The sequence below is a fragment of the Caretta caretta genome, chromosome 6 (genome assembly GCF_965140235.1).
Source record: "Caretta caretta isolate rCarCar2 chromosome 6, rCarCar1.hap1, whole genome shotgun sequence".
In the NCBI taxonomy this organism is placed as follows: Eukaryota; Metazoa; Chordata; order Testudines; family Cheloniidae; genus Caretta; species Caretta caretta.
Window position 1 is genome coordinate 62,843,102 of NC_134211.1, and position 15,836 is coordinate 62,858,937.

General features: G+C 44.2%; 1 protein-coding gene across 8 annotated transcripts in view; it reads right to left on the reverse strand.

Annotated features, from left to right (window-relative positions):
- Positions 1-15,836, reverse strand: part of ACTN1 (actinin alpha 1) — a 129,843-nt gene that overhangs the window by 18,191 nt on the left and 95,816 nt on the right. For 4 of the 8 annotated variants that reach the window (XM_048852280.2, XM_075129648.1, XM_048852278.2 and 1 more), the window contains 7 exons: positions 14,232-14,317; positions 8,627-8,719; positions 7,015-7,245; positions 6,005-6,152; positions 4,384-4,534; positions 1,801-1,909; positions 434-574 (listed from right to left, as the gene is read on the reverse strand). In XM_048852280.2, coding sequence (XP_048708237.1) covers positions 434-574; positions 1,801-1,909; positions 4,384-4,534; positions 6,005-6,152; positions 7,015-7,245; positions 8,627-8,719; positions 14,232-14,317 — 959 coding nt within the window. Of the gene's footprint in view, positions 1-433; positions 575-1,800; positions 1,910-4,383; positions 4,535-6,004; positions 6,153-7,014; positions 7,246-8,626; positions 8,720-11,916; positions 12,004-14,231; positions 14,318-15,836 lie in introns of those variants that run through there. The other 4 variants (XM_048852279.2, XM_048852282.2, XM_048852277.2 and 1 more) reach the window with 2 other exon arrangements.

The following is a 15,836-nucleotide window of genomic DNA, read 5'->3' on the forward strand; positions in this document are numbered from 1 at the left end:
TTCAGCAGTGTAGCTGTGCAGCACAGGACTACAGAAGCCATCAAAGAAACAAGAGGAGTAGAGGAACTGGGGGTGGGGAATTATGGGACTGTTGGCATAGCACACAGGGCCTGAGAGTAGCTTTAAGCCCTCTCATTAGGATAAGAATGCACAATCCTCTCGACTCTCAGTCATTTTTAAGCAAGACCCGCAAATCTCCTTGAAAAATCCACATTCAAGTCTTGGTATCCAGTTAGACTGGAGTAAACTTGGCTCATATCTATTTGGATCCAGATCTTCTGAAGAATTTGAGAAAAACTCATTTTTTCCCCCAAAGATCACTAGATTAAGCAGAAGCACCAGAACACCAAAAAGCACACCACCTGCCATAATTAAGTGAAAAGTATTGTCTGATTGCACACAAACACATCTCAGGGGAAGGACTTGCATATACCTGGATCTCCTCTATGGTATGAACAATGAAGGTGTCCTGCAGATCCTCCATGGCCCCCTCCATCCAGTTATTGAAAGGAGCGGCTCGTTTTGCATATTCCAGGTATAGCTGGTCAATTGTCTCCAGCAGCTTCTCTGTCCTCTGGAATTCCCCAAAAGAAGAAAAAGGATTAGAGAACAGTCACCGGACAGCACGCTTTGTAATTGGCTAAGCAGAGCCTTCCTCCTGTGTTTATCTTGCCATGGCCCTGCTCCCTCAGTGTTCTCAGAAGGAAGTTACTTTAAAAGCGTTCCTGAAATTAGGGTCTGGAACTGGAAAGACCAACTTCTTAAATATTTTTGATTTGCATATACTTAAATCAGCTACATGAACCATAACATTCTGTTATGTAATCATGTCATTACACAAGATTGATTTTCCCTTCTTTTTACTTACTTTATTTTTTTAAGAATGATTTTTCAAAAGAGCGAAGTTATAAAATGCAGGAATGCCAATAACAGCTCATGCAATGCAGAGGTGCCAATTCTGGTGGTACAGCTAGGCTAGAAGGGTATATGTAGGGCTGGAAGTAAAAATATGAGACTCGTTTACTAGTTGGGATACCCAAGCTTTGGGAAATAGTTTGAAGAACTGAAGCTTAATGCTAGTTTGCATTGCAGCTGGTGTGGGAATCCATGCTAGGAAAGGAGGCTGCTGGCTGTCCTGCATTTATGGCATCCTATTGCTGAATTGATGAATCCACGGAGTGGTCCTAGAAGTTCTCTAGGTCAGCAGCAAATGATATGAGAAAGAAAGAGAAGACCATATGTCTGTGTTAATCATGCTCCTCAACTTCAAGTTTCTTATAAGCAAGGAACAACAGAGGGCCTGAAAGGTTCTCTCTGCTGGATGGCCTTGTAATCCCAAGGGCAAGGACCTGCAAGGTTTCAACCTTTTTCTGAAACAATGGGCAGGCATGGGGCTGGTGAACTTCTGTTACAAGGGGTGCACAAGTTACACATGATCAGTTTTCTGCAGTGGGGGAAGGAAGCATTGGTAGACTTCCACAAAACCATTTATCTGGGAGAGATCATAGGTATCACCCCTGTTTTGAACTTGCATCATCCTTTGTGCATTGTGTTATCTGAATTGCATTGCTTTTTTTTAAATTGGATCATAAGCTCCTTGGGCCATGGGAATGTCTTCTAGATTAGACTAGACTAGATTCCTGAGTGAGTGTAACATTTGATAGTGCTGGCAGTCAGCCCTGGAGAGTGAAACTCTCCAATATCTCTTGAGCAAGCCCAGCACAATCAGCAGCAGTGTAAGGTTCCTCCAGACTGCCAGGCCAATGTGACTCAAGATTGATCTTCATGAGCACATCTTACCTCCAAGGCCTCTCTACGTTTCTGGGTTAAAGCACCCAGATTGTCCCATTGGTCACATATCTTCTGGCACCTGGCGTTGACACTTGGTGAGTCATAATAATCCAGCTCACTAACAAGCAACAACAAAAATGGAAAAATTAAACAAAAACACCCAGGGGAGGAACAATCAACAATTCCCCATCAACCTCAGAGAACAGAAATAATCAAAATACCCCCACCCCCTCTAATGAGGGGACTGTAGAGATCAACAGTACCCAGCTTTGGAGTCATTGCACATGATGTTACAGAGTGGTATCATGTATCACACTCAGAACGTGACTACATGGAGATTATAAAATAGAAAAAAAAAACCACCATTGATTTCCCATGACTATTTTCCAATTCATGGTGCAGGTTGGGAAGATTTGGGCAAATGGGCTTGGAGAGAAAAGCTGAGAGACTTCAGTCCAAGTTGGGAGATGGTGGTTTTCGAGAACAACCATGCCAAATGCATTCCATTTCAGAACACCATGCTGCCTAAATACCTGCTTCTTGTATATAGGGAAAGGGGGATGAGAAGGTCCTCATTGTGGATTCAAAGAGCGAGAAACCATGCTAAGGGATGTAGAATTCTGCAGGCACCCTTTGGGCAAAGAGGAACATACAGGAGCAGCTGAGCTGCACAGAACATTAACTTATTTAAAATAACCTCAGCATTGAAACGTGAATTGATTTGCCTTATCCCCTGCTCTAGAGCACACTGCCTGCAATGCTCATACTCATGGGGCAATGTTCTGTAAGAGTGAGGAGACAGAGAAATGCACACACATCTCTCTCTTGGTTCTGCATTTAGCAGGAAAGGAAAAGAGTAGCTTGATGACACCCAGCCTGAGAAGTGTCTGGGGCAGGAGGCAGGCCACGCAGCATAGAATCCTGAATGCCAGGTAGGATAACTGACTTGACTACTGAGTGAATATAACACTTGAAAGTGCTGGATAGTGAAACTCTCCTATAGCCTCTGAACAAGCCCAGCACAGACAGCAGCAGGGCAGGCTTCCTCCAGACCACACAACCAAAATGTCTCAACCTTGACTTATTAGAATATCTCCAAGAGAGAGGGTAGATCAGCATCCATGCTCTGTTACTTGGCCCCTTTTTGCTGAGGCTGCTAACAAAGAGCAATTGATGCCAATCCAGAGGCTGTTTTTTGGGATGTGAACTGAGTCCTCTGTTCCCTCCTGCATTTCATACAGCTTGAAAGGGGATGATCTCTTCCATTCCAGGACCAGTGATCTCCAATCTCTCTCTCTCTGCTGCAATCAGAGATTTGGGTGCTTGACTAACATGCAGCATGCACTCTGGAACTGGAGGGTCACTTTAATTCCTATTGCCTAGCTGGCCTTTGTTCTAATCTTCGCTCATAGGGATTGAGAAGTAACTTGGTTCTCCTCCCCTTCTGAGGTACCTCCTGAAGGGGACAAGGGCGCAATTCCTGAAATCTCTGCTGGTGAAGGACTGATCCAATAAGCCTGATATTGTAAAGAAAACAGCTGCACACCCTCAAAAATGCTGATGTTACCCCAGTCATGCTGTTCTGGTCAAGATAGGGTGGATAATTATTCTTCAATAATAAAGAACTGAAGCCAACACCAAGTTGTGCTGGTCCTTATGCAGCCCCAGCTAATTCTCTCCCTCACATGCTATTGACCAGCTCTTGCCTGCCTACAAACTGCCCTCAAACCGTGGCCACCACACATCCCAGCTTCCCCAAATGATGAGGCTCCACTTCCCTTGTGACCCCTGCATCAAGTAGAGCTGAAGTGCAGCATTCCAAGCAGGGACAAGGGAAGGCAGTCAGGGAATTCAGTCTGTGCTGGGACTCACTGGACCTGGAGTCAGTTAGGAGTGTGGACTGTGCTCTAGCTGCCAGGCCAGGCATATAGTGCAAGACACCTGGAAGTGTGGGGCCTTATCACCTGCATAGGCCCCAGGGGCCTAACATCACCTGCTTGAAATCATACAAGTCAGCTCAAACAAATCTGTGATTGATGGGTCCATCTCTCCTCCCTGGCAGACGAAGCAGGGCTTGATATACGAGAGGGATGGAAAAGAATTATAGAGTAGCTTCCTGGTTGCCCTTTCTTAGCTAGCAAGAAGAGAATAGAAATCACCATCACCACCACCAAAGCTATTCCTCATCCTGAAAAACTGCAATAGCCTACAGCAACTGTTCTGAAATCCGCAAGAGCAGGAAGAAGACCAGGCTATTTAGGGAAGAGTTAATGGCAGCACACTGAGGTGGAAGAGGGTGGGAATAATCCCCTCTCAGAATCAAGCATGTGCTCCTATCTTACCACTACTAATCTTCCCCACATAGAGAGTTTCCTAACCTGTACCTCTCATGTGTTTCAACCCCTCCTGCCGCCTGATCAGAGGACAGTGTCCTCTCCCATCAGAAATATTGAGATTTTCCTACATTCCTGCACTCTAAATCTTAACAGGGATTGCTTTATGATTGTGCTGGGCAGGACGGCAAAGCTGATTAGCCTTCAAGGTCCCCATTCTAGCTCCTAGAAAGGCAAATGCACCAGGCAGCAGCCGTACTTGAGTTCTTGTGCAATAGCAGCAATCTGCTCCACACGGTCCTGGTGAGCAGCTAGGTCGCTCTCAAAGGCCTCATGTTTCTTCAGCAGGGCCTTTATCTCTGACAGCGTAGCAGTTTCATAATCCTTCTGCTGCAGCATTGCCTCCTTACCTACAGAGGGACCCAAAGGACAGGAGAATGAAACAAGTAAGTCCGCATGGATTCTTGATGCCCACGTTCAGGCCAACTAGCTTACACTACAATGGTGGACCCACCACTACTCCAAATGTAACCCTTTGAACACTCCGTAATCAAGACAGGCCAGTTTGGAGATTCACACTTTTCAGTCTCAGACGAGTCTCTTGGATTGTAAGTATTAAGTGTTAACTGCCAACAGCGCTGCTCAACCAAGTGTCCGTCACACTGGGACCCAGATTGAGGTCTCTAGCTTGGAAGGGCAAGCAGGACATGTGGCCACAAGGAAGAGATGTCTACACAATTAGAATGTGGCCATGCTAATATATTTTAGTTAGAGAATATATTTTAATGGAATATAGTTATAATCACTCTGTCAGAGAGGTTCTGGAAGGGTAATAAAGCAGGTGAGTTAGCAACGATATATATTTTGCATATATATTTGCATTTTATATATATTTGTAGTTTTCCAGCTCAGATGATAGAGATGTACTGACACTCATGTTCTGTATGGTGGCCATTCTGACTATATTGTTTGTTTGTATAAGACTTATTTTGATGGGGCCCTGAATATAGTCCTTAGGGGCTACTTCATTACATTATTATTTTCCTATACCTGAATCTCTTCTCAATACTAACATTCCAAATTATTTTTTCCTCCTTAAAAATGTGAGTGGAGTTGGTGCTCATGAAAGTTACTCTCTCTCACACCATACACACACACACACACCAACCCACTCCTACACCTGGCATGACCCAATAACAGTTTTGCCAGCTGTAATAAGCACCTCCCTCCAGCTCTGCCAATAGATCTACATTTCCACATGCAGCACTCTCTACCCTTACAGTCTTGGACCTGTCCAGTTTAATAAATGAAATTGTGCCAAACTAGGCTCAAGGATGGAGACCAAACTAATAAAAAATAAATAAACCAACCCAGGTATCTAGATTAGAGCCGGGTGATTGATTGATCGATTGATTATTATTATTGGCAAATAGTAAATTAGCTGAAAATGCATTTTTCAGGACACCGAAACTATTCACAAATTCAGGTTGAATTCAGCAATTTCCTTCAGCTGGGCAATCGTAAACATTTCAGCTTTTCTTTTCAAAGTGACACTTTCAAAATGAAATGTCAATCCGAATCAATATTTTGTTTAGAAACTGCCCCTTTGGATCGCAATTTAAAGTATTTTGTTTGATTTAAAATTAAAATTTTTCTGTCCCCCTCCCCCCAGCAAGAAAAAAATATTCAGTTTCAATTCAAAACTAACCAAAAAATTATTGGTTTGGCTACCGAACCAATTATTTGCTCAGCTCTAATCTAGATGTGAAAGACCAGTACAATTACTCCCGTGACACCCAGCCCTCTGTATCTTCAGATAGGCAATGGCATGTTTTCAGAGGCAAAATGCTTTCGAAAGGAAGCATTAGGATTGGCATTACCATCTGTCCAGGACTCGTGAATGGAAGCTTTCTGCCGGAACTTCTCAGCCAGGTGATCCAGCCTCTCTAGCCTTCGGATCTCATTCAACAGCCATTCCTCATAGCCCTTCTCAGCCTGTTCTAGGCTTCCCCATGCATTGTTTATGTCCTGCAGTGATGTAAAAGGTACAGCAGCATGAGAGGAAGAGACTGGTTCAGAAGATGGGGAACATTCTTCAGCATCATGCTTTGAGCATTCATCCAAGTGGGCCATAGGCTTCCAATCACTCTGTAGCAACAGGAGGCTGTAGTTTGGCTCCACAGTCAGGAGACGTAGATTTGCAGCAGGCTGATGAGCTGACAGGATGGAGTGCATTTAGCAGGTCAGAAACACAGAACTCAAAAGAGATACCCTGTGAAGCACTTCCACTCACAGCATGTTGTTATCTATGAATGCAGTGAAATGTCATGAGAGGCAGTCACATGCCTCCTAGTACGAAAAAACCTCTTTGATCACTCCTTCATCCAAGAGGTCAATAAAAATTAGTTTGTGGCCTCAAAACAGATGGACCCAGTGTTTACGCAATCACAGGTTTCACTGGAAGCTAGCCAGAAGCCTGAGGGCTGGACCTAATTTGTACACAGAGAAGCAGAGGCTGGACCACCACTCTGACCTTAATGTGGAGGAAAAGTCTGTGTGAGGACAACAGGTCCCAGTGAGCAAATATCCCATCCTGATCAGAACAGTTGGATCAGGATGGAGTCTTGCATACAGCGACCAGTAGTTCATATTGAAAATGAGGGTGGCATGACCACACTTCTCTCATGCCTGTCTCTGTCTCATCTTCTACTCAAGAACTGTAAACTCTCTGGGGCAGGGACCATTTTTTTCTTCAGTATTTGCACAATGGGGTCCTCATCCACGACTAGGGCTCCTAAGTGCTACGGTAATACAAATAATATGGTCTAAAGTAGTAAGCTTGATTCGGAAGGGTAGACAGATGCCTTGTGCTCTCAGCACGTCAACTCACCGAGACCATTTTCCCCTCTGAAGGCATGAATGCTGGCCTGTTGCTGAGCCGCAGCTTGGTCTGCAAGGTATTGAAATTGATTTCAAGCTGGCACTTCTCCTGGACCTTGGGGGGCTTGTGCAGGCGGCGGTAGTCCCGGAAATCCTCCAGTTTCTGCTGCATGGCTTGCATAGTGTTCTCAGGCGCCCGATTCTCCAGCCAAGGAATGGTGCGGCGGATCCATTCCAGCAGCTGAAAACAGCAAGGACGAGAGGGAGGAGTCAGAATAGCTGCAAAATCATTAAAAATTAAGCCCCAACTTTAGATTTTGTTAAAACTGCTTGTGTCCTCAGAACTTAGTAGGGACTGTCCACTTTATGTTTGAAACTGGGTGTTGCCAGCAGGATTGTGCCAAAGACAGGGAATTGGTTTAAGAAAAGGCTGTCCACCACTTCATAGAAGTATGGTCTTATGGTATCTACCCTGTATAGACCACCATGTTGAGGCATAGTATTACAGCACAGAATGCCTTGATGTGGTTAATTCATAGTTCAGTTCTGCAGAATCAAAACCAAACTCTGTTCTCAGATCATGCTAGACCTTAACACGGCTGTTGCTTGGTTCAAAAATATTGCAAGCCTGTCAGTGTTCTAGCTCTGTTGGAGCTACCCTGTTGTAACTGATTTGCCCTCTCTGACACAGAAGGGTCTATGATGTAGAAATGAAGTTACTGCCTCCATTTTCATTTTTCCACTCTAACTTCTTTGAAGTCAGCACAGCTCTGAGAATAGTCTTCCACAGCAAACAGCTGCTAGGCAGCCAGCAGGAAGATAAAAAATGGGCAGCTCCCAGTGGAGCAGAAAGCTGCCACATGCTTTCCTACAATGCAGTGGGATCTCATCACATCCATCCCAAAACAACTGTGGTGGCTCCCAGTTCATTTCAGGATCAATTTTACAACTGTCCTCTTTGTACTCAAAGTTCTTTATTATCTTCCTCCAATCCTGCTTATAGACCTTGTCCCTTTGCTCCCCCCCTTGCTTCCTCTACTTGTCTACCACAGGCTTCCTATGATCATTTCTCCAGTTTCATTAACTGTCTATGTGTGAGCCTGCTGCTATCTGGAACAGTCTTCAGTTTCTATCATATATAGACTCTTTCCAAATGTTAGTGAATGCTTATTTTTTCCCTTGCCTAGACCTTTAACTTCTCTTCCCCAGTATGATTTACTTAACTCTTAAAGCATGAAAGACGGTACATAATAAAGTTGCACAATATTGCACATCTCTTCTTAAAATGACTCTCTCTCTCTTTAGTTTTAGTGATACAATGATTTCTTTCAATAAAATTGAGACTCTGAAGGCTGTTCCACTCCAGATGGCCACCATTTTGAAGTAGATTACATTTGCCACCTGAGTTCAGAGTCTTTCATTTTTACCTATTGGAAGAAAACATTTTCTAAGGAAACATGGGATGGCGTATATTCTACAGTACTAGAGATCTGGCTGTAGGTTTAGAAACACAGTACTGTGTTTGTACAGAGCCTAGCACAATAGTGTCCTGGTCCAGGACCTAGGCTCCACAGTAATACACACAACGCTGCCCAGGAATTAACAGCACCATGAATACTTACATCACTGGCCAGCTTTTCATAGTCTTCCATGAGCTGTTCATTCTCCTGATTGACTGCCAACACCTTGCAGATACGATTGGCTGCTGTCTCCGCCTGTCAAACAGGAGAGAAAACAGGAAGGGGAAAAAGTGTCAAAACACCATAACCCAAAACTTGTGGTTTAGTCTCCTGCTACATACCTGTGGTGAAGAGTAAAAGTCTCCCATCCCTGGCTCTAGCAGCCCATCTCTGGTCGGAAAGCATGTCCAGGAAACTTAGTTTTTCATTTGACTTTCTACCATAACTTGATTTTTCTCCTCCCCAGTAAAGCATCTCTCTGCGATGCATTCAAGTGGATTCAGCCTCCATGCTCAATTGATGTAGCAGTCTAGGCTTGTCTGCTATGGGACAATCAGAATTCTGGGTCTTTTCTGAAATTATTCATACAAGTGGCCTGAGACACCCTCTCCATGCCACAAGCAGACGCTCAAAGCCACAACTCCAATAATTGATCTGTGATGCCTGGGTACTACTATGGCAGGTGTCAAACTGGGGGAATCTTCCTTAAACGCTTTTAACCTTAAGAAAGTGCTGTTTATTTGTATTTGATACAGACACTGGACTCTGGGTGAGTCTTTACCTAGTTTCTAAGAAAATACTTGAGTTTGTTCTTTCCTTTCCCCCAAAATCTGTCTAACAGTTGAGCTATCTTCTAGCTCTCCCTACAATATACAGTCTTTGATACCCTTTACGTGCAATTCCATCTTAAGGCATAGAAATATCTGATGGATGGAGGAACCTTTCCTTCCTTCCCCACCAGCTATTGAGACCTACATTTATTTGGATTTTCATGATCCAGGTGAGACTTTCCTTCCATCTTACTGGGATTTGTTTGGTAATCTCTCTGCCTCCTTCCCTAAATCAAGTCTCTTGAGCCATGGTGTATCATTATTACAGTGGCGTTCTGCAGGAAGACTAGACATGTTGAAACTTGGATCAAGGAATGGAAATCCCAGCTGCAAACTAAGGTCTGAACCGTCCACCCTGAGTGCCACATTATTAGCAAGAGCACGTGCTTAACACTTGAAATATATAAAAAGGCTTGTTCTTGGGGCATTACTTGCCCATGTATCTGCACAGCTCCTGTGAACACGAAGGAGAATTAGATCCTTCTCCAGAGGCGGACAGAGTCCTTGGAACAACATCTGCTGTGCAGACAACTTGAAAGGCCATTTTCTTTCTGGCACAGATAGTGTGCTAGAGGCCAATCATCATCATCCTTATCTCCTCTTCCCACCGAAGCCCTAAAGATACTATCACCATTCTACCTCCACAATGTGGATATCTCCAGGTGGCTGAGGAAGCTGGGATAGGGAGTCAATCCCAACTCCTTACATCACTCACCGGTGGCCAACAGGAGCCTGTTGTTGAGCAATGCAAGGAGTGAACGCACATGGTGTCTCTACAGCTTTCATGTTCTGTAAGTTACACAGTGCTCTAGATCTGCAAGTGGAACTGACATCAGAAGTGGTTGTATGTGTGTGTGATTCTGGAGCAGTAAATAGCCCACCATTTAAAGAGCTCATGACTGGCAAGTTTAAACGTACATCTATTTTTAAAAGGCATTTTATATTTGTTTATTCAGCCTCTGATGTCATTGGAGAAAAATCCTCCAGTTATTGCAGCTGATGTGAGGTAGCAAGAATAGCAATAAAAATCATAAGCTTCAAAATGACATACAAGTCGTACAGTCCCAAAGGAACTGGTGATCTTAGTCGTTGGGAAGAGGCTCAAAAAAGCGTGTGTTCAGTCATCTCTCCCATAGCTAAACTAGGCCAGCTAGCGGGTATACAAATATTAACTACATTAATAAGAACATGTAGAAATGGTCTTTAAAGGGGAAAGAGCCATTTTGGTAAAAAGTATAAACGAGAAGTGCTCAGGACAGTTTAAAATGTCAGAAAGCATGCTCTTGTTTTGATTTTAACTTCCTCTTGGTTGGTCCCAAAGGCTTATTTTTGCCATCCAGGTGGACTTTACAGAGAGAATATCAAATGATATCTCAAAAAGACATACCCAGTGTCCCTACATCCAATGTGACTTGAGAGAGAGAGAGAGAGAGAGAGAGAGAGAGATCCACCTCAAACTTTATAGTACCCAGGGCCAGGGTGGTAGCGATTTTTTTTTGGGGGGGGGGGGGGAGGGGGAGGGTGTTAATTCTCCAACCCTGTTATTCACATGTGGCTGTGGCAGCAGCCAACTAAGCAGTAGGGATTCCATTTTAAACAGGTATATTTACATGTGTTTGATGGCAGATTTCCTCCAGTCCCCCCCACATTTTGGGTGTCCGTGTGTCCAAACAAAAAAATTCCCCAATTGCCGATGTTTAGCTTGTTTGGAAGTCAGTCTCTCTCTCTCCCCTACACCAACTCTGCTTCTCAGTGTTCCTGCCTACACTGGACTTCTTGCTAACTCGTCCTGTTACTACAAGAACAGTAGGAGGATTACAGTAGACATGGTGCTACAACTGCTAGAGTTGCAGGCAATGTGTTGTGCTGACCTGCTGTGATTAGGATTAAACAGAATGTTCCATGTGATCTCCATTTGTGCTCCCACCAGTGCTCCCAGGAGAGGAGGAGCAGCAGTGATGGCAGAAGCAGAATGTTTAAGGAAAGGAGTGGAATGTAGACACACTCTCCGTAACGTCTAGATGGCTCACCACATGTTCCTTTATTAAAGGAATGTTTAGACACGATTTGCTGCTCCTGAAAGGTTCTGGACTGACAGTCCCAGAGACTCTAGCTACAGAAGAGATACAACACAGGCAATGACACGATAAGCTTTGCCCACATTATCTTGCCCATGTGTCTCAATCCTGGCCTTGAGGAGCTACCCCTCTAGGGATGAAAGGGGAGTGGTCTCCATGGCCTATTCAACCCTGGGTCTCCCTGCTTAGAATGTCAATAAAGCGATCTAGGACCATAATGGTTTCTGTGATGTGGCCACCTGTCTATGACTAATACATATTCCCAAGAGCACCCCAGAACACTGCATACCAAACAAACACATTATAAAATGGCAAGAAGTTATTCAGAAAATTTCACTGCAGAAGTGAAGTTTTACAATATATTAAAACATTGAACCCAACCAGTAGTTAAACACCCATGCAGTTTAGTGTTGTGAAAGTTAGAAGCAGTTAGAAAACAAGCAAACCAACCAAAGCAAGTATAGACATATATTTTTATATATAAATCATTTAAAGGAAAAGTAGCCATCCACACAAATGTCACGTCAGGCTGGGGCCCCTGTACCTTTAAAGACTCAGTATAAGAGAATGAAAGAAGCAGAAAGCTGATCATGTGACCTCCCCTTCAGGGCTGGTAGCAGTAATGAGAAATCTGAATGAAAAATGGAGCGACATCACAGTAACTCACCTAATCAAGTAAGAGACGGCAGTGCTTAAAAAGACACACTGTGCTCCTAGACCTAGTGAGAACCATGCTCAGTAATCACTTTGTATTAGCCCGAGATTTTAAACTTATCACTCAACAGCTGGATAATGTAGGACTGGCCCTGGGAGAGCTTCAAAAAGGAGCTACACCCTACCCTCCAGTCATAGTTAAATTGCTGGCAAATTGACAATTTAATCAATTTTTTTTAATCCTCCCTATAAGCCAGTTAGACTACATGGATTCAAACCTTAATAGCTAAGAAGCAAATTCTCTGATTCTTACTCCAATTACTTGGTTCAGACATTGTGGCAGTAGACAATGTTTCTGTTTACAGTATCAATAGAAGCCCTGGCACCAGCACTAATTGGTGAAATGGACACAGGAACTGCTGCAAATATTTTCAAAGGATGGAGTGGGACGGGAGAAGAGAAGAACATAGGATTGACGGGCAGCACCTTTAACGCCATCAGAAACCTAGCCAGCTCTTTCACCTTCTACCCACATTTTAGGTTTGCCATCAACCTAAACTGAAGAACTGTGTGTGTGGCAACTGGAAAATACTGCGGCTGGTGGTTAGTCTGGCATGGGCTCTGGGAGAATGGTTTTTATGGGAAAGCATCAGATGGCTTGTATTCCACTTAGCCTGCTGTGAAGAGTTTCAAATAATTTACTAGCCAGGATTCTCATGGCAAAGCCACCACCAAACCCATATATGTCAAGTAGGTGAACCTACTTCAGCACTATCCAAATGGAGTACCACATTTGCAATTTACTAGGAACCAGAGCTGCACCTATTTTGCATAAAACAGAGCAGGTCCCAGCATGCAATGTTCCAGCTTGATCTAAATAAAAAATAAAAATAAAAAAAATAAACTCTTATGGTTCAAGCTAGCTCTTTACATGTGGAACCTGTAACCTGTGGGTGGCATCTTGGTATTAAAACTGATGCTGGCTACCATCAGCACTGATTTGTATAAACTATGTGTAGCCCTGAGGTGCTTAGTATGGTGCCAACATGACTCTCCCTTGGGAAGAATGTGGACTGTGCATCCTTTATAGAAAGTAGTTGTGAGAAAGAAGGGAAATTTTTGTCCTGTTTGTAATATGTTAATTAGAGATGGGTCTAAGTCTCAGGCTTTGGACCATATATCCAAAGCCCCTGGTCTGAATCCCCTTGAGCTTGGAGGGGGAGGGGAGGAGGAGAATGCACACCTACACTTAACAGTGCACAGAGCTTTCCTCCTATAAAAAGTACTACTAGAAAATTGGCATTTTAGAAAACTGTTGCCCAGTGGGAGGCAGGGATCTCTGAGCTGGCTAATCCACTCCTTTGGGGGTAGGCCACCCAGTGCCAGGCAAAGGGGCTTGGAATAAAAGCAGAGAAAGAACCAAAGAAAATATTGCGGAAGATAAAGCTGACAGAAGGAGGGAAAAACAGGTGGTTGGTGAAGGGAGGTGAATGAGTGGGAAGGAAAGAACAAAAGGAGAGGAGCCAGGAGAGGAGAAATGGGTAAGAGAAGGGAAGTTCAGGTGGTTCAGCTAAGACTAATTAGGGATGAAACTCGCAGCTGGAGCACTGTCTAGGGGTAGAAAATTATGGGCTACTTCCTCCTAGGCAGCTCACATATCGTTGGAAATTGGCCCAGGAAGAGGCCACTGACCCAGTGGGAGCTCAGTAGGGAGGGAAGCTGGCAGCTGCAAAATGAGACCCTCAACAGTCCCATCTTAATCAGCTTTCAGAACAAGACTATGCTTGACAAGGCGGAAATTAAGCTTGTTGCTTTGATATACACATCATCCAGTCAAGAGTGATGGAGTCCAAAGGTCAATTTCTTCCTTTTGGCTTCGTCAGTGGGGTCGTGCCCACCCTGGACAGGAATCTTGTATCCACCATATGGGAGTGGATGCAGAGAGAGGCACAAAGGGAAGAGCTGAAGTATGTTTAAAGAACACTTTCTGAATCCATAGTTTCCTCATATAACTTCTTCAGCCAGGCTAAAGATCATACATCCCAGAACAGCTATGTATGTGGTTAGATCGCTCAGTGCAGCGACAGTATGGGATTCCCTGCCTCTATGTTCATGGACCAAAGGTTTGAGATGTTTCCCAGAGAGTTAACTGTTGGGAGGGCAGGGAAGAGAAGAGGGAGGGTTTTGTTAGGAGTAATGTCTCACCTTCTGCGCACCTGAGAAGGCGTGGTAGTAACATGAAACATAGGTCATAATGGCCTTCTCATCCGGCCTTAGCGGGCCTATAATATCTGTGCAAAGAAGGAAAAGAGGTTGAAAGGATAAAGTAAGAAGCAGCACATAGAATAAAATAAACAGTCATGGGTGGCGTGAGAGAGGGGGAGAAAACTTCCCATCATGCATTGCAGGACAGGCCAAATAGATTTCCATGCGGAGAGCTGGGAATTCGGATCAGAAAGTGACCAGCAGGGTTGGCTCTGTGGATCGAAGTGGTACCACCCCTTTCTCCTCCCAGCATCCAGTTCTTCTTCCGAGCCAACCTCCAAATTACATATTTTCACAGCCCCACAGTCAGTGGGCCTGACCCAGCCATGAGAATGAATAAAATTTATTTATTGCTTTAGCATTTTGAGAGTCTTCTCTTGAAAGGCTTGTGAGTCTTAAGTGGCCAGGCCATTGCAGAGATCAGACTGCCTTCTTACAGAGTATTTCCGAATCTGCTTCAGTGTGCACTGGATAATCCTATGGCACTGAAGCAGTTACAGTGTGTTTGATTTTTGAGGGAGATTTATCAGGTCTCACTTAGCAATACTTTCTTTAAGTAACTACATAACGGCAGGCAATTGCTTGGCAAAATACAGCAAGGACACATCTGTCCAACCTCCACCATGGGGGACAAAAGGGAGGAAAGAAAAAGGGAAAAGCGGGCGTCTCAGATGCAATATGTAATCCCCTCTATTTTGAGAGCCACAGCACTAGAGGGTATGTCAGATAAACTCTTCAAAGGCAAGCTGAAGCTGGGCTGAGTTCACTGTGTAAAATGAATAGGTGTTATGCTGAACTCTGCAACGAGAGTGGCAGCTTAGTATTTGGGATGATCCCTCCAGTGGCTCAGTTAGTCTAAGAAATACTTCCACAGATGCCCAAGGAGTAAGGGAAGAGAATCAGGATCGATGCATCAGCAGTTGATTTAACGGGTCTAGTGAAGACCTGCTAAATTGCCCGCAGATTGCTCTCCTGTCGACTCCTGTACTCCATCGGATCGAGAAGAGTACGGGGAGTTGACAGGAGTGCGTCTCCCATCAACATCGTGTAGTGTGGACCTGGTGGTAAGTAGATCTAAGCTACATCGATTTAAGTTACATTACTCATGTACCTAAAATTGCATAGCTTAGATCGAATTTCCCCTGTAGTGTAGGCCAGGCCTTAGAGACCCTATAGCTCAGGTGTAGTGAATGTGTATAAGGGCGAGTGAATGTGTTAGCTTTGCCACTCTGTGCTCTTTCTGAAACCTCCTGCCCAGCCACATTCCCCATCCTCGCCAAAAAGTGGATTCATCAGAAATAAACTCCAATGGTGGTATGCTGTAGTGTCTGAATATAAGGGAACCACAGCAACTGCACAGCAAGTTCGGTGGCCTACCGGGAAAGCACTGCAACATTGTGTTAAAGATTTAGGTTTGATTTCCAATTCTAGTCTTACTGGTGTGACAGGAGCTGGTGCCAAGTAGCTCAGCTAGTTGAGAGGGAATCTTGATGGCAGAGCTCCCAGTACCACAGGATTAATGTGCACTCGGCAGTCCTGTGGCTT